At 43.6% G+C, this 18,848-nt stretch overlaps 1 protein-coding gene across 15 annotated transcripts in view; it reads right to left on the bottom strand.

The window, feature by feature from the left end:
- LOC108234861 (collagen alpha-1(XXV) chain) overlaps positions 1–18,848 on the bottom strand; it is a 176,698-nt gene that overhangs the window by 28,228 nt on the left and 129,622 nt on the right. For 12 of the 15 annotated variants that reach the window (XM_017414417.3, XM_017414411.3, XM_017414413.3 and 9 more), the window contains 6 exons: positions 16,828–16,872; positions 16,107–16,133; positions 12,752–12,796; positions 4,222–4,254; positions 3,297–3,332; positions 700–744 (listed from right to left, as the gene is read on the bottom strand). In XM_017414417.3, the coding sequence (XP_017269906.1) occupies positions 700–744; positions 3,297–3,332; positions 4,222–4,254; positions 12,752–12,796; positions 16,107–16,133; positions 16,828–16,872 (231 nt within the window). The remainder of the gene's footprint in view (positions 1–699; positions 745–3,296; positions 3,333–4,221; positions 4,255–12,751; positions 12,797–16,106; positions 16,134–16,827; positions 16,873–18,848) is intronic. The other 3 variants (XM_017414415.3, XM_017414420.3, XM_017414414.3) reach the window with 2 other exon arrangements.

Here is an 18,848-nt window from a genome sequence, read left to right on the forward strand (position 1 = left end):
GACGTAACAACGTGGCTCCGAGTGGTCCTCCGGCAAACCGGCTTTTTGTTTATTTTTTTAAATAGAGCCAGACGAGCCCTGGTTTTGCTCTTCCTCTTACAGCATTTGCTTTAAAAGTTGTGATATTTTTTGCAGGTTTAGGGAATGTTTCAGATGGTTGAAATAATCTGCTAAAAGTTAGCTTGACTCCTTCATCAGTATTTCTCCCTCATTCTCCAAACTGAGATTGCTCCAACTGCCGCCTGCTGGAGCTGTGACACTAGCGACTTCTAACTACTCCCCCGCAACCCAGTTTGAATAAAAACTCTAAACCATTTTTTAATACTTCTGGGCACATCGTGCACCGCAGCAACCAGGTGGAGCTAAAGCTCTTACGGCGGGGAACGCCGTTCACGAGCCTTAATGGGACAATTATCCTGCAGAATTGTGGCGGATCAGAAGCTCTGAAATCCGCGCCGAATGCATTATTGTGTCCCCGCAAATGTTGCAGATGGAACATTCAATTCCTGGCTGCTAATCCCTTAAAGCATTAATAATAAATAAAGGAAAAGCCAAGCTCGTCAGGCCTCCCTGTCATGTTTTGAGTCATGACGGTAGGTCAGCGGAAAGCTGCTGCGGGCTGAAGCGGCCGGACGGGGACAACACCAGAGGAGATGACAGGATGGTGGGATNNNNGGGTGAAAACAGCGAAGCAATTACCTTTATCCCTGGGAGTCCAGGCAGCCCTGGTAGTCCTGGTTCTCCCTACACAGGAAGAGTGTGACACGTTACAGCCAAGCCAAGCTAAGCCGAGTCAGGCCTCATTCGTCGGCTCTTTGGGTTGTTTTTTTTAAAATTAATTAATATTATTATTATCAGCACTACGTGTTGTTCTCTGCTGTTGGCGTTGTCCCTGGCTGTTGAGCTGCTGTAGTCCTGAAAAGCGGACTCCTGATTGGAGCAGGGAGCGTTAGCAGAAGAGGAGGCGCATGCATTTTCATCCCAACTCATGCAGCCGTGGCTTGACGGTTCGATTCGTGCTCGTTAGAACGCCCAGCGCTTCACAGCAGCGTTTGGTCGGTTTTACTTTTTTATGTTTTTTAATCATTATTTCGGATTTTATTGGGTAGGACAGGTGTGAAAAGTTCTGGTTTTATGCTCCGGAGCTAAGGTCTTTGCAGTGAGATGTTGGCGAAAGGTGCAGCGGCTTCGGGGCTGTCGAGAGTTTGGCGCCGCGGGACGGTAAGCGTTCCCAAAGTTTTGGGTCAGGTCCTTTTTGTGGCCTCTGTGAGACTTCAAACATAAAAAAAAAGTCTGACTTGGAATAATTTAATGCTCATTTAGGCTCGTTGTATTTATGGCTTATGAAAAAGCAATGATTAGTGCCGCACGAGAACGGTCAGCTCTAATGGCACCCGGGGGGGAATCCGGGTGGAGGCCGTAAATTTACATTGCGGCCGTAAAATTAACGAATGAAAGCCTTTCGTGTGGACTTCAAAGCACACTTATTAATAAAGATCCGATGGCAGATTTCTCACGGGAACCCGGCGTCTCAATGGTGGGATTTTTGATCCAGACGATAAATGGCTTCTTTGGGAAATGTGCAAAAAGCAAAAAGAACAGGCGGTCAAGAGAAACCGGCGCTTTCGCTAAAAGACGTTCGCTAAAACAAGCTTTTTCTTCCTGGAAGCAGTTTGTCCGAACACAAGAAAGAGACGACGAGTTAATTGGGCGCAACACAAACGACTGAACGATTTCATTGGATAATTGACTGGTGCCAAGTTAGGACTTATTGAGAGGCTGATTTAATCTTTTCCTGCTGATTTCATTTTTTTTGTTGCCTTGGAAAACGTAAAACAAATAAATCTGGTTTGGGGAGAGGTCGTAGTAGCAAATGTTGCTCATATAGCAACAGATCTGCAAACTTAGATTAGCACATCAGTGGTCTCCAATCCCGGTCCTCAAGGGCCACCATCCTCAAGATTTTACTTGTTTCTCTGCTCCAACACACCTGATCTGAATCAATGGGGGATTAACAGGCTTCTGCAGAACATGAAGAGGTGATTTAACCACCGAATCAGGTGTGTTGGAGCAGGGAGACGAGTAAAACATGCAGGATGGTGGCCCTCAAGGACCAGGATTGCCCACCCCTGGTCTACAGCGTCCCCACAGTTGTTTATAACTGAGATTTTACCTGAACTCATAACAGAATCTAATCCAAGTGAATATAAAACGAGCAAAAACACTGTAATGTGAGTTTGGGCTGAGGCCTTTTTAATACTCCCTAAGGGATTAGATTCATTTAAATAAGTTATGTCAGCTCGTTCCACTGCACTCGGTTATTTAAATGTAGAAAGTAAATAAACAAAGCATAAAAAGTCAAGAAATTTGTGTTTGGTCCATTGTTTTTGCTATAACTAGACTTCTTTGCAATAGAATCTTGTACCGTTGGAAAGCCTCTTTAAATGGAGCCACATTTGTTAGAAAATGCATTTGCAGAGTTCGGTGTGTGGGTTGCACCCATGACAAAAAAAAAACTTGCCAAATCTTCTCGGCCAAACAGCCGATTCTGCCGTCGACTCGCGTCGAGCTTCCGGTACCGCCGGTGCTGACAATCGGCCACCCGGTCGGCTGAGAGAATGGGACGCCACACCCACGGCGGGGTGTGACACCAAGCTGGGCGGCATGAGGAGGAAGTGCCAGGCTGTTGTGGCTGCGTATGGTTCTTCCACATGCTACCGAGTTCCCTGTTTTGTTAAATAAATACCGTTAAATTGCCAACAGGTCTCGTTTCTTCAGACTTCAGATTCGATCCGATAAACACCAAGAGTCAGAAGCAGAATAAGTTATTTGGAATCGGCAGAGATGTTTTTGATGTTTTTCAAACCCACATATAACAAACGTGGCTCCATTTAGGAGGAAATAAACAGGCTTTTACTTTTTGTGCCAAGTTTACTTCAAGTAAAGAGATGAATTAAAGATCTGTAGGTCACGCGGTTCATTGAAAATGGTGACCCTCGTCCTCAAAGAGTAAAGAAACGGCGTATTTTAGGGAAACTGGTTGAGTTGGATTCTGTTAGAACCATTCAGTGGCGCCGTCACCTCAGTTAAAAATGATCCAAAAGGATCCCATTTAGGAGGAAACAACTGCTCAGTTTAAACAACAACCGTGTTTCGTTTATGTCAGAGAGCAGGAAATCTTTATTTGTGTTATTTTTGCACAGCAGGCGTTAACGGGCGGAGTTAGTGTTTGTTACAGCTGAGGTGCTTCGGCCTCGGGCTTTTTTACGTGTTGCGAAGAGAGCCGAACTTATTACCTTCTGTCCACTCCGGCCGGGTTCTCCGGGTTCGCCCTGTGAAAAGGTGATAAGAGGATTAATCCGAGCCGCCTAATTTCCCCTGCTGATTTGTGGCGGCGTTCACAGAACCGTCCTTAGTTTCGGTTGACCCGGTTTGGACGGACGAACTCTATAAGCTTCAAGGTGCAGCCGTATAAAGTATATTTACTTTTTTTTGGTTTCAATTTACAAAACTCAGAGATATTATTTGAAGCAGCAGCGTTCAAACTGCACAACACGCTTGTTGAGGTTGTTTCATCGCATAGCTTCAGTGAATTTAAATGATAGCTCAGATCGTGTGAAGTTAGGTGCTGGGGAAAGGTTGTGAACAAAAATATCTTACCTGTTGGAAGGTAGCTCTTTGAACAACCTCAGTTTGGAGAAATAGCGTTTAATTCTGATTGGATTAACAAGCTGGTGGTTCACGTGAACACTATTTTCATCATCAAATTAGCTTAATTACGCAGTTATTCCATCAGAAATAATCAGTGTACGGTTCGTTCTTTGGTTTTTTTCGTTTCAACTAGCCGAGCTAACTAGCCGTTAGCTCGTCAGTCCAGTCAGGATTAAAACTGAAGTTGCTCAAAGAGCCGCCTGCAATGATTCAAAACTTTACTTTAATACCTTTCCCAAAGAACCTCACTTCAAAAATTTAGCCATAACCAACATTTTCACAGAAATATACCATTTATCACATTGGAAGAGTACAGAATAGTTAGCATTCTTAGATTTATTACTTGTTTTACTGACGTTTATAACAAACCTACATGTCTAATTATTCAAAATGATGTTAGCTTGTCATTCTGAGCTCATGCTAACAGCTAACGCTAGCAGGCCCTAAAGAAAAGTAGCCAGATTAAAATGCAACAAAACCGTTAGCATTAGCATTATCGTTAGCACTCACCTTGATGCCTGCTGCAGAGGAGCCAGCGTCTCCCTATGTTAGAAAGAAGAAGGCAAAACATCGTAAAGGCAGAAAAGTGACATTTTTTACGAGGCTTGCTGCAAGGTAAAAAAACAAAAAAAGAACAAATGCATCAGCACAAAGCTACAAACTGATGATTTTGAGTGGAGCTAATTAACTGCTGAACATCTTTTGTGCAACAGCTGCATTTCTGTGGCGAAAACCTCCAGGAAATCCAATTACAAAAAGCCCTGCTTGCTGTTTTAACCGGGCGAACGCCGAGCGCACCTTTTCACACACGTTTGATGCGGCGTTTATGGGCTTTTTTTTTTTTCTTTCCAATGTTTTTCCAAGGTCAGCGCGCAGCTGTGCAGCGATGGCGACACGACGGCTGAATTCGGACGCTCTAACAGAAGGAATCAGTAAAGGAGGCTTGATAGATGTACTGCAACCATTCGAAGCTTTTATTATTTTTTGTTCGTTGGTTTCTTTCTATGCATGTCTTCAGGTAATATGTTGAAGTGAATGGAGACGAAGCTGCTTATATCACGTTTTTTTTTTTTTGTTGTTTTTTACAGCAAGGCTGTCCAGACATCCAGAACCCACGTCTCCGCGTGGCGTTCCTGCTGCAGCGTATGTTAACAGCCGACATAAAATAAGGGGGCCAATAAGTGTAATTATGAGCGGTTGGTGGGAAAAAGGAGCACGGAGGAGGAGGAGGAGGAGGAGGAGGCCAAGTCTTTAGTTTTGGTGTGGACTCTGTGGTTTTTTTCCCCCTCCACATCACGCCTCACGCTCACAAGTCACAGCAGGAATGCATCTCGCCCTCAGCTCTTTATGGGAATCATTACGACGCACGGCACACAAGTCGGCGTTGAACGGCAGCTTTTAGGTTTTCCAGAAGCCTCTCGTCGCTCCCACCTTCAGCTGAGCATTTTTCACGAGTCGCGAGATCGCAGCGGATGAAGTTTTACGGTTGGCCGCAGGAAAAAAAAACCCAACACGTTGGTTAGATTCCGTTTTACGACACATAAAGGCTTCCACGTGGTTTGACGTGATAAAGCAGAAAAACCCTCTCGGCCACATATATACTTAAAAACCAATGCAGGGTTCGTGTTGTGGTCGGCCTAAAAATGAGAATGAAACAGACAAATTTTAGAGAGAGGTCCAACTTTTTTTTTTCTTCTTCTCTCTTTTTTAAATACAGAAGCAAACATTCATATCAGAGCCGGTTTAGGGCTGCACCATATTAGGGAAAACATGTCGCTGCAGGAATATCGCAATAAATATTTTGAAAAACAACAAAAAAACTGCGTAAAACCTCTGATTCCTTGCAGTCATTTGTATTGTCGATATTAGGATGATGATACATTTTCAATATGTTGCCCCTTCCGTTGCTTTATGGAAAATATGTGAACATGTGGGAACGTCACCTGTCTGTATTTGTTATCACATAAAACAACGCACAAAAAAACCAACTCCTAACACAATTGCCCCTTTTCCACCGGCTCTAAAGGTCCCGGCTCCACTCTACTCTGCTTGCTTTGGGCTCGTTTCCACCGGCATTTTTTTAGGCCGGTCCCTGCTTCTTTGGTCCCTGCTTCGGAGTAGGGCCAGTCGGGCCGGCCCTGCTTTGTGGGCGGCGCAAGCTTAGCTCCTGTTCACTCATTGGTCGTGGGTGTGACCAGATGCGAGCATAAAGAGCGAACGGTAGAACTATAAACAACAGCGTTAGCTTACCCTGCAACGTTTATGCCGTCTGTCCCCCAGCTGAAGGCGCTGTAGAGCCTGAAATCTCCGGCGGATAACAGCTGTCCTGCTCCGCGCAACAATGGCGGCATCCAGCGCATTTCTTCCACTGCGCCTCTCTTCCTGAAGTCTCAGGAGAATCCTCATAAGTTTAAAAAACAGCAACAACACAGGGACAACGTAGTCCATAGCGCTTCCGTTGTTTACACAACTTGCGCCATGTTTTTGTAGCGCACTCCCCCGCACCGCGGCCCCGCCCCCAACAACACGAGGAGGCGTTCCTCTGCTACCGACCAAACTGGCCGGTGGAGACAGGATGCATTTTTTATAGAGCCGAGCCGAGTAGAGCGGAGTAGAGTCGGACTTCTGAATTAGAGCCAGTGTAAAAGGGGCATTAGTAAAGCTCCTAATCAAGCTACGACTTCTTCGAACGGTTGTAGACGTGCATCTAATGACCACTTCCTGTGAGTTTCAATGAAATCTGTGCAGTGGCTCATAAGATAGTTTGCTAACAGGAGGACCGTGCACTGACTTCCATTCATCTTCAGTTTATTTCTGCATTCCATAACTGTACCCCCTAACCTAAACCTTAGCCCTAACCCAGACGTGTCCATTCCTGGTCCTGGAGGGCCACCATCCTGCAGGTTTTAGTTGCTTCCCTGATCTCCCGCAGGTCTTCAGGTTTCTGCAGAAGCCTGTTTTTCACTCATTCCTTCAAGTCAGGTGTGTTGGAGCAGAGGAACACCCTAAAACGTGCAGGATAGTGGGCCCCCTTCCAGGACCAGGATTGGACACCACTGCCCAAAAGCTGCAGTGGGTCGTGACAAGTTGGTGTGTGTTGGAGAAAACAGTCCCTAAAAGGGAACTGAAACGAACACACACAACAGATTTTACAGCACAGCACAAGCCCAGCATCTTACACGAAGACACTAGGCTCGCTTTTGTAAACCAGAAGTACGAGAGGCCACCACAGAAGGACTTCACGCTTCCCTCGTCTGCCGCCGCCGAACCGAAAAACCCCACCGGTGAGTTCTGTCGCAGCAGATCTGACAGAAGCGACACCGGGCTCAAGAGCCAAGCGAGACTTCTGACCAAAGTCTGATGCCTTCCAAATGTCGCCGTTATGAGATGGAAAAAGTGGTGCGGAGTTGTGAGAGGGGGAGGTGAGTCGAGGTGTGGCGTGCGCTCGAGAGAGTGTTGAAACGTCCCATCTGGGCCAATTATCGAGCCGAGGCTGCAGCCTGAGATCTGACCGCAGGGCTGAGTGAGACGGAAGGGCTGTCACCACATCGCGCCTTCGTCCCAGGGGGGTTCAAAGACGAACAGCCCCCGACGTCTCGTAATTCATGCCCCGGCGAAAACCGGCCACGTCCCGGCTTCCTCTCATGCTGCGAACGAGAGGAAGGTGGCCGCCTGAACGGGGCTCCTATTCACGATTACGGCCGGCGGCGGAGAGAGTTCGAAAATCTCAGAGGCTCAGAGGACGGCGACACCGGCCAACGCTTGAAACGCGACCAGGTCACGAGATTTTAATCCCAGGGTTTAAAGATCGGCGGCGAACAGACCGGAGACCAGCCCTTTCTCAACAGTTTCTGGTTTGGACTTCGTGATAACTTGTCCAAATCTGTAAGCTCTCAGAGTACGTGTTGTAAAAGACTCTCAGCTACTACCACGCCAAATTTCAGCTCCACATCTATAAAACTGACCGGGTTGTAGCCATTTTTTGTGTTGGCTAAGGTCAGCTACCTGTGGTGGCCATCTTGAATTGGAATGACTCCAGTTGGTAATCTGTTGTAGATGTACCTCTGAGATTTCGTCCAATGTGTTAGGGACGACTCTAAACTACCAGCACACCCAGTTTTAGCTCGATTTCTGTAAAACTGACTGGGTTAGAGATGTTTTTGTGTCATCTGAAGTCAGCTGGAGGCCATTTTCTGAAGTTACCCAGCTGTAGATCCAACGATTACGTCCTGAAGGTTTCTTTAAAACCCGTCCAGCGGTTTAAGAATTCTACAAACAAAGATAAAAACATTATCCCCCGTTTTTCCACTTCCAAACAAGAAAAAAGCCTTTTTTCTTTTTTTTTGTTTGAATCTGTGACTTTAAAGGTTTCCAACGAGACGAGCCACAGTTAATTTCACACCTAGTTAAGTACTCGGGCAGCAAATGGTTCAGAACTAAAGCTTTTAACGGCGGGAGGGTTTTTTTGTTCTGAACGAGGCCAGAGAAAGCGACTGGTTTCGCCGTCGACGGCGGCTTCTGAAAGCGACGCAGCAGGGGACGTGCACAACGATTATAAGATATTAAGAACGTGGAAGGAGGAGGAAAAAAAACCTGCTCCGTGGTAAAATGATGTGACAAATGGTAATTTTAAAAGTCACGACTTCTATCCGAAAATTATTAGAATTAGATTTTTGCTGTTGACCGCACACAGTATCTTGGCATCTTTTCTGTTCATAATTTACCGTCCGGGTTTTATTCTTCGCACGGCTGCTGCAGTTGATTTCCTCACAGCATTTGTGCCCAATAAACCGGAAAACAAAAAACAAAAAAGCAAAACGAGTCTGAGTGAGCAGTCGGCCTCGATCTGGGAGGGTTTGGAGCTGCCCGAGGTGCCAAAACGTGTCCAAAATGAACATCGACTGCTGCGCGGAAAAAAAACAAAGAGATCTGGTCGACAAATGCAATTTTTCCGTGAGCATTTTTAATTTGACATCAACACCGGCGGACTGAACTTTTACACAATCGAAAGCGACAAGACTTTTCAGGGACACACTTAGTTGCACAAGTAAAAAATAAATTTTAAAAAATGACAAATCCAAGTTTTTTTTCTCCAATAAATTTGGCTTGTTGTCACCACAGCCACTGTAATGTGCTGGGATCGTTGCCGATCATCTTCATAGCAACAGTTCACGTTTTTGGAAGATGCGTTATGAACAATTAACATCTTACCTGCTGCAGGTAGAAGTCAGTTCGGAGGAATAGAGTTCCTCTGGTCTGAGCGGAGCCAGGATCAGAGAGGACTGATGCCATCTTAAATTGACTCCAATTTTAAAATTTCATAGTGTCTAATGAGAAAGCTGTTTTTTTACAGTTTTGTCACTTTCACAAAACTTAGTTATTCCGGCAGAAATGCCATGATATCCTTGGAAACTGTCAAACTGGAGTCACTTTAAAACGACAGCAGCGCATTTTGTCTCGGCCTTCCCATTTAGGCTAACCGTTAGCTCGTCAGTCCGGTCAGACCCAAAGCAAGGTCGCTCAAAGAGCTATCCACTGCAGGTAAGATATTAACTGTTCGTAACCTTCCACGAGAAACCCGTGCCGTGAGCTGAAGTCTGCTGGGTGCAAACTAGTTTTACACTCAGTTAAAATAATTTGTGACAAACAAAAGTAAAGGTTTACAAGACAGTGGTGAGAGGAGCTAGGTTGGACGGTTTGGAGGCACAAAAAGACAGGAGACATGTTGATGTTCTCCCTGGGAGGGACGAGGATGGACAGGATCAGGTATGAGGTCATCAGAGGTCCGGCACAGGTTGAAGGACTGGGAGATAAAGTTAGAGAGGCCAGACTGAGACGGTTTGGACATGTGCAGAGGAGGGACAGTGGGTATATTGGAGGAAGGATGTTAGAGACAAAGAGGAGACATATGGATGCAGTTAGTCGGAGTGAGGACAGAGGACGCAGAGGACAGAGTTAGATGGAGGAGGAAGACTCAAGCCCTGAGGAGGGAACAGACGAAAGAAGAAGACGATGAGACAAATGTTGGTTTCTTGAAGGGGTGTCCCATTTTGCCGTGGAACAATTTACCCATTACCCATTTATGACTTTTAAAAAAGGACAAAGAAGAAGCAGGGGGGACGCTGGAAAATTGAATTTATCTTTTCTTTTGCAAACGAGTTCCAGCAGAAAGTTATTTAATCTCATCTTTAAGAGTCAGTTTAAGTCGAAGTGACCATGTTCTGTCATTTATCGGCTCTCACTAACCACAGACCCCCCCTTCCTGCTCCAAACCCAAGCCCTCGGTTCCCTCCCTGAGGTCTCTCTGCTCAGCGTAATGAAGCTTGGACCGTCTCACCTCTCGCCCGGCGTTCCCACATTTTTCCCGCAGAGCGTGCTGCGTATTGTTAACTTTGGCATAGCGGCTCCGGAGGACCAAAGATGCCCTCCTCTCGCCTCTCGTGTCTCTCTCTCTTGTTCTCCGGTTTCTTCCACCGCGAGTTGAAACAACAATAACATCATGGAGGAGCAATTGATCAGACGCCACAGCTGCGCTGACAGCGGCTCTGCTTGAGCATACATTTACTTCTCTGGCACCGAATCCCAATCTGACAGATGTTAAACTCATCTCAACGTATCTTGATTGGAATTATTCATCCCATATGCTGCGCGCTCTTGTCCTACCCGACGCTGACGTTCAAAGATGAGGTAATCTCATCCATCTCATCTTAACGAGACAAACGGCATTGTCAGGGAAAACGCAGCCGGGTTTAATGACCTTAAAGAAAGCTGAAGCTGAGCTGTTGAAGCTAACAGATGCGAAGCATTAGCAGAAAATGCTAGTTTAAAAGCTAAAAAGAGCAAAACGCAAGAAAAATGCTTAAAATGAACAAAAAGCTAGCCTAAAGCTAAAAGTAGTGCAGTACTAGCTGGAACTAACAAAATGGCAGCTAAAAACAAAGTTGTGAAACAAGCTAAAATGTAAAAAAAGGAAAAACATCAAAAGCATCAAAACGTTAACATAAAATGAACAAAATACTTGAAGCTAAAAAGAGTGCTGGTTAAATGTAGCAAAATGGTGGCTAAAAAGCTTAAAAGTGGTGAAACAAGCTAAAATGTAAAAGTAGCAAAAAGAAAAACTAGCTAAAGGTTGCAAAATGCTATATTAAATGTAAAAATAACAACATATCTAAAAGTAAGAAGCAGTAAAATGCAAGCAAAACGCTATCTAAAGGCTAATAGTAACAAAAAAAACTAACTAAAAGTTAACTAGCTACATACTAGCTAAAAAAACCAAACTGCTAGCTTAAAGGTAAACATAGTAAAACGCTTGTTAAAAGTAGCAAAATGCTAGCTAAAAGCTAAAAGTAGCAAAACATTTAAACGTAGGAAGTAGCATTATGTTAGCTAAAAGCTAGAAGTAGTAAAAAGATAATGCTAATGGTAGCAAAACACTATTTAAAAGCTAAAAGTAGCAAAAAAAATACCTAAGTTGCAAAATGTTATCTAAAATATCAAAGTACCAAAACATTGTCTAAAAGTTAAAGTGTAAAAATTATAGCTAAAAGTAGAAAACACGAACTAAACTTAACAAAATGTTAGCCTAAAGCTAAAAACGGCTAAAGGCTAGTTTAAAACCAAAAGTAGCAACATTCTAGCTAAAAGTAGGTTAAGAAGACAAAAACAGAACAAGAACTATGAATTAGATTTTTAAAGAAAAACAATGTTTAAAGAAAGCATTAGATGTAAATGTATTTCTAAGTTAAATATTAAAAGTTACAAACATTAAAAGTCACAGTTAGACGTCCGAAAAGCTACAAAGACAAAGAATAAACAGGATCTCTATGGTGTTAATGCTGAGTCAGCAATTCTTTACACCTAACTTCTCGTTTTATTGTGAAACTTCTAAGCTTCTAATTCCACTTTTTCTTTTTCAGTCCTGCAGCAAAAAAAAAAAAAAAAAAAATCCATCCCGTTTCCCCTCCTTTTTATTACGCCGAGCTACAGTAGATCAAAGCGTTGCTTGAGCTGCAAAGTTTTATCGCCCCGCGTCTACCTTTCCCTTTTGTTCATTCATTTTCCACAGATGATATCTCGCATCTGGCTCCCCCGGAATTGGGTCCGCCTTGGCCGCCGACTTCGGCAGTCTTTTAACAAACCACACAGCCCATAAAGTGAGAGGTTATCAAAATTGTTCTCCGTCGAACAGCAATAAATTGGCATTGACGTTTTGAGTACACTGCTTCCACTTTCAGCTGCCGGTCTGTGAGTTACACTTTGTTTTCGAATCTAACAGTATGCAGAGAACAAAAAAAAAAAAAAAAAAAGAGAGAGTGAAAGAGAGAAAAAGAAAAAGAAGCATCTCCGGTGTACAATACATCAAGGTCTTCAGGGTTGGTTGTCCCGCATCAGCAACTGCGTTACCACTTTTTGGCAATCTCTGACGAATCTTTGTCCGTTTCCCAGAAACGTCGAGAAGCTGAATCAACACTTTCACATAATGGTTTGTTCAGATCAATAAGTGCTCACGGATACGCTTTGAAACGAGTCGGGAGTGAAAAGAGGGCCGTGTTTTCATCGTGAAATAAAAATAAGGCCGTCGCCGCCGCCGCCGCCGTTCTCTTGGGTGCCGCTTGACGATAAGAACAGGAAAAAAGGTGACGAGTCGAGTTTGGGATAAAAGGCAGAAGGCCTCCTAACATGATGTCATAATGTCAGGCCTCCTTTTTTTTTGACCGAAACGTAAATCCGTTCAGCAAAGCTCGGTTCTGCCTTTTTTCGTTGAAAATGGATCTCAGTCCGACAGGCCGTCGGCGACGATAAACGGCCTCCCCTCGTTTAGTTCACATGAAATGAAATGACAAATCAAAGGCGATCGCTGCCATGCGGCCCCCGGCGTTACGTGACCTCAGCTGCCTCCGGTGGTCTTCGCAGACCTCCTCTCGGATGGCGAACATTAACGCTGACTAATGGTTTTTGGCCGGGGCCCGACTGTCTACCGTTTCTCTGACCAGCTTCCAGGACGTAAACGATGAGAAAAGATGTCAAATAATTTACATACCTTCTCCCCCATGTCACCTTTGGGTCCGTCCTCGCCCATATCGCCCTGAGATGAGATCACAGTTAGTCATTTTCGGGGCTTTTAAAAAGCAGGAATGAAACAAGGCTGAAAACCAGACTTTAAACCAGCAGGACTCGTTGTCCTTCTGCGACTGCACGTAAGAGGAGCCGAAATTAAGTAGCATTAGCGTAAATTAGCCTGGTAATGGTCCTTTACCTTCGCTCACACGTGTTTCAACTCGGACTATTTTCAGGTGACGTAATGCACGACCCGGGGCCGTTACAGAGGTCCTAAACTCTTGGCACCAGCAGCTGCAGAGTGAAATAACTACATTCACAGCGTTTGTATTGTGGCTAAATGAAAACCGAATTTGCTTAAAGTCCAGCCGTCTTTATGGTGTATGACTGGTCTTCTCCCTGGGTTGGGAGAAGGAAATATCTTGAAGTGCAGCCCATCGAATGTCATCAATTTTGCAGGACTGTTCTGGTTTCCTATCCAGGCTTTTGGCGATCCCGTTGCTTTCATTTTTGTTGTGCGACCACCATTAAGTGGCCATTCTACACAATTTTGAGAGAAAGTTCTTCTACTTGTCAGAGTTTGTTTTGGGGTTGAAAAGTTGAAAATGTTCATAGTTGTTTAGGCTAACTTTGGTCTAAAAGTGAAAGTTTAGCAGACGTCTAAGCCAAGTTTAAGATATCTTAACCAAATTGTGTGATTTGGACCCAAGACCTCCATTTCACCAGCACTTAAGTCTCACCCAAGTTGTGCTGTTATGATTTAAGACCTTCAGCTGCAAACTACATATGCAGTTTAGTTCAAGATGCAATTAAAAGTTCATTTTTTAAATTCTTTTTAAACAAATACAAGTTTAACTTTGTTTTTATGACGTCTTGAAAATATTTTCATACAACACCAAGTCTCACACCGTTGCCTGTGAGGCTTGATGTTATTAATTTATGTTTTTATCTGCCAATAATATAAAGATAACTTGTAATATTAACCGATAAGCTACTCTGTCTTTTGCTAACTTTCAACTCAACAAAGATTTTTTACGACTAATATTAAAATTCTGGTTCGGACTCAGAAATTTGAAAATGATTTACAGATCTTAGTTGAATGTCTTACAAATTTTTAGTTGTTTTATATAAAAATCTATATAAACAGGTTTTTTTGGGGGGGACTAAAATATTTTGGCTAAAAGCAGTCGATCAGGTTTGAACCATGAGTTGAAATCGTTGCTCTCTGGGTTTTAATTGAATCGTTCTCAGCAAACACTTTCCCAAAGAGTCTGTTTTAATTTCCAATTTATTCTTCCAAAACCCACAAAGTTAAAATAGCAAAGACTGGTTTACATCCGAAAAAAAAACAGATAAAAACAGGGTCCTCTTTATGTTTGAGCTACCCGTGCGATTAGCCAAACGGTATAAAAGTTTACAAACCTCCTCACAAATTTCATTCAGCTTCATTTATTTTCTTAATTTTACGAAACACCTGCTTAAAACAAACATGTGTCAACAAAATATGTTAAAGGTATTCCCAGAACTGAAGTGTTTCTTGCTACATGTCAACTGTTAGCATGCTAATTAGCTAAAAATGATGTTGGCGTAGATTATCAGTCATTCAAGACATACAAATCTTTTTTTTTCTTATTCTTTGACAGTGTTTTCCCTCTCTTCTGAAAGGTTTTGTAGAAGAAAAGAAGCTTAAATTAAACTGTTAGGAGAAACAAAAAGGATAAACTCAGTAAAAGCAGTTTGGCGTTAGCCTACTAGCATGCTGGTTAGCATCAAACTCAAAGTGCAGCTGAAACTTTACAGTCTGACACGTCTCTAAAGCTGGCTGCTTGTATTATTGATGGATTATGTATCAACACATTGGTTCAATTGTAAAGCCAAAGAACAAAAAAGGACACTTAGCTATTGTATTTGAATCAAAACGTGTTTGAGGCTAACATCGTTTTGAATTTGCCTGCTGGCTAATTGGTTTACGCTCAGAGCCAAAAACAACAGTTTGGGTTGACATGTCTGGCTTCTCTCAGAATCAAAAGCTTTTAGTACTTGGAGCAGGTTTTAGTGCTGTCTGGCAGCGAGCTGATCATTTTTTTTTTTTTTTGCTTTTTAATAAATCCACATGGTTTTCTCCTAAAATTAGATCACAAATCACACAAGGGCTGGGAGGTCCACAGACGTGAAACCGAAAGTTTTTGTCTGAGTGCAAAGTATTAAGGAAAATGGGATTACTGCGACAATTACTGAACGACTTTCCATCAAGAAGTCTACGTGTTGGAAGCTGAAATTACTCGTTTTAATGGAGTCCGGATCTTAACAATTTAGTGTCCCGAATTTGCCTATTATATATATATATATTTTTTGTAGCTTGAGAACAAAGCCAAAAACTACAATTCCCACCGACAAAACTGGCTTCACTTCAGAGAAGACGCTCTCAACACTGAGGTTCAAGCTCCCTAAGAGGTCTGACAGGTCTGGAAATTAACTAAAATTACAATCCGCTGAACAAATACGGGATTTTCTACGGCTTCCCTCGCAGATGTTTTTTTATTTTCGTACGAACTAATATTATCAGAGAAAGGAGCACCAGTTTTTTGTTTAAATGAGTCAAAATTTATGCAAGCAGCTGAAGATAAAATTTATTTTTATAGGATCTTTTAAAAAGAAGGGGGGGATGACCTTTGCTGTGACGTAACGGCTGTAAAGGCGGCCTGAATGCCGGGTTTCTCAAACCGAAACTCTGGAAACCAATCTACTCCAACCTGCGCTCGTGACTTTCTGAAATGACACGCTCCGGCTCGGCTACGGTCCGCCGGGTGCCGTTTCAGCAGCTGCGATTCGCATCCCCACTTCTTCTCCGCGGGACACCCGTGGCGCGCGAGCGGCGGCCGCTGCAAGGTCTGTTTTCACGCAGCCACATCATTACGATGTAGCAGGTACCGCTGGCGGCGGAGAGAATAGGCCTGATTGGACTCGAAACGGACGCCCGAAAGGCCAATTTTGTGGTCGAGGAAGCACAGTGAATCACCGGCTCCCTTCCCGTCCACTTGGTCGGCGCTCGCGCCTCCCGCTCCGACGGGAGCAAGTTTGGGCGCCATTAGAATTAAGGAATGGGGAGAATGAAGCTGCTTTTTCATTTTGGGAGGCTCTTTAAAGAACCGGAGAGGTCAGTGCTTGGAGTTGGAGAAACTGGGTGCAGTTTTATGACTCATTTAATCACTGATTCACTCTTCGGTGGGAGTCATCTTTGGGAAAACAAGTTGGTTTTTTTTTTAAATCACGAAGACTATTCCAACACAAGGAGGGATGCTAAGAATTATAGCCGGAGAGCTGAATTATGGCTTTACCTTTTCACCCATGTCTCCCTTTTCGCCCTGCGGAAAAAGAAAGCAGAGGATTAAAACAGCGGACGCAGCAGCAGGAGGTGGTTTCAGATTAAATCTGGGGTTTAAACTCACGTTACATCACAGAAAAAAAACGTTTGTGTTTTACAGCTCCTCTTACCGCAGCCACGCCTAGGCGAGTCGGCAAAAACTAGCCTCGGATTTGATTCATCCAAAATCACGTTCGATTTGTCGTCCCTCACGGGTACATTTATCACGTTAAAAACCAGTATCTTTCTTTGCCTGCGACTGAGTGCCAGCAGCATTATTTCGTGGAGGAGTTTTCCAAATACTGCAGAGTTTGTAGTTTGTGCAACATTTGTGGGACAAACGCAGGAATTTAGAGGAATTCCAGCTGGAAAATCGGTGTTTTCTCACATTTTTGCGTCTTCAACTAGTCACCAACATTTACAGACCAACGAGATACTGGCTATATTCTCACCCAGTGACATCTTCATGCTTAATCGTAAAAAAACATAGAAATAAACATCAAGAGAAAACATGGAAAAAGATCACAAATCAACATGGCACAGAGGAATGGTCAGAGTACGAAAGAAGTGACGTTAAAAAAAAAAAAAAAAGCATATTTCTTTGAACCAATGAGGGACAAACAACTGAAATGGCTTCCAACAAAAAGTAAAAGGTGATCATGGGGAATTTATCCAATAAAAGCTGTGCTCCAGACCTTGGTCCCTGGAATACCGTCCAATCCCGGGATGCCAACATCCCCCTATTGAGAGCACAACATAAACACAGGGGCTGCTTTCAGTTTGGGGTTTAAGCAACGTGAACCCAAATTTAAGGTCAGGAGAAATCAAATATAACACATATTTCTGTTCATTTTTTTCCCAATAGGATAAATGTACACTTAATCTGTACTGGGCTGTAATTTAAGGGGTTAACAATTCTTAAAGACGGGCAACAATAACGTCGAACCGGAGTTTTTCCTCTCCGGTATGGCCTGCACGCAGAATTCAAAAAAAGATGAAAACATACACTTACAGGTAACGTCAGATTTGACTTGAAGGTTTCACAAAGTTAGTTTACTGATGTGCATCACCGTGGCAGCTTCTAGGAACCTAACCTGTACCGGAAAAGATTCTAAGGCAGCGGTGTCCAATCCTGGTCCTGGAGGGACACCGTCCTGCATGTTTTAGGTGTTTCTCATTTGCTTTGAGTGACTGAGAGGTTAACAGGCTTCTGCAGAGCTTGACGACCCGCTGAAGAGCAGGGAAACAGCTAAAACCTGCAGGACGGTGGCCCTCCAGGACCAGGGTTGGACACCACCGGTCTAAGGGATCCACATTCGGGAAAACGGTGCTTCCTGACCAACGAGTTCCTCTGACGCCAACATCACTTGTCGAGTTTTTGCCCGGTTTATTCGGCTCCTCGTTACCTCTGGATTTGCTTCTTTGAAAGATCGAAAGAGAAACAAAAGGAGGTCCATCCAGTAAATGGTTTGCTCAAAGCTCAACCCCCCGCTCCGTCCTCAGAGCATCTGTTGCCAGGAACAATTAACCTCCCGACCCGTGCAAACCTACCACATCATTACCCTTTCGGAAGAAGCCGTTTCTCAAGTCAGACAGATAACTCTGACCAGATGAAGCTGATTATTGTAGCTAGAATTAAATGTACGATACGACACAATGTGGGCAACACAGTCCATTGCCACAGGATAGGATGTAACATGAGAGGATATATGATGGATTGCAGCATGTTTGGATGATCTGATACACTGCGATACCCGACCCACGCCGGCCAAACGAGTCCCGATAAAAAATTTGTCACCATTGTCTTTTTATTGTCAAGTTCTCCGTCTCAGAAGCTTCAAAACGAGTCATAGTTTGAGGAAATTTGGCGATTCGTCACCTGGCTACGAGCTGGTTTTGTTTACGAGAACGCCGGTTTGAGTATTTGGGAATCCCCAAGCTTCACAACGACGCCAAACATTATACGAAGGGATTCCCCGGCGTCACGGCACAGAAAACCGGTCAGCTTCGAAGGAAATGAGAAGGATTTGAATTAAAAGCATAATTTCTGAAAACGCGCTTTTTTGAAAACTTGGATTTAAAGGTAGATAAAGAAGATGCTGTTATTTTAGTTCCTAAGATCACCAGATGGCGTCTTTATGGACTCGATTTTACGCAAATCACAGTTTCATTCCAGCCTGAGCTCATTCTGACTCATTTGACGATACGGTACGACGTACAATATCAATCCAACATGATCCGAACGATTAGGTACGATACGATGTAAAGCGATATAACAATATTCAATACAGTGGGGTTCTACGATATGATACGATAGGAGTTAAACATACTTTAATGTCAGCTTTGGGAAATTTGTTTACAATTTACAAATACCGACGGTTTACAGATCTGATCACAATGAGCCAGTCAGAATTAGCCATGCGGTAAGAAAACCTACGCTACTGTAGGTTCTTTATTTAAACAAACAGTAATAATGAAACATTTGCCGATGTTTCTTTCTGGGTTTCTCGTCATCCATGTGTTGTGTGAACCTCGCACCCCCCCTCCAACCACAGCAGAGATCCTATCATTCATCAGCTCACATATGGGAGTCGTTGACGCAATAATGATGATGCCGTTTCGCCGCAACGATGTCTAAGTCTGATTAAAAACTCCTGAGCTCAGGCTGATAAGGTTCCCGATCGTCCCTCTTTCTTTTTTTATGGCGGGGTGGTGG

Source organism: Kryptolebias marmoratus, linkage group LG7 (genome assembly GCF_001649575.2).
Source record: "Kryptolebias marmoratus isolate JLee-2015 linkage group LG7, ASM164957v2, whole genome shotgun sequence".
In the NCBI taxonomy this organism is placed as follows: domain Eukaryota; kingdom Metazoa; phylum Chordata; class Actinopteri; order Cyprinodontiformes; family Rivulidae; genus Kryptolebias; species Kryptolebias marmoratus.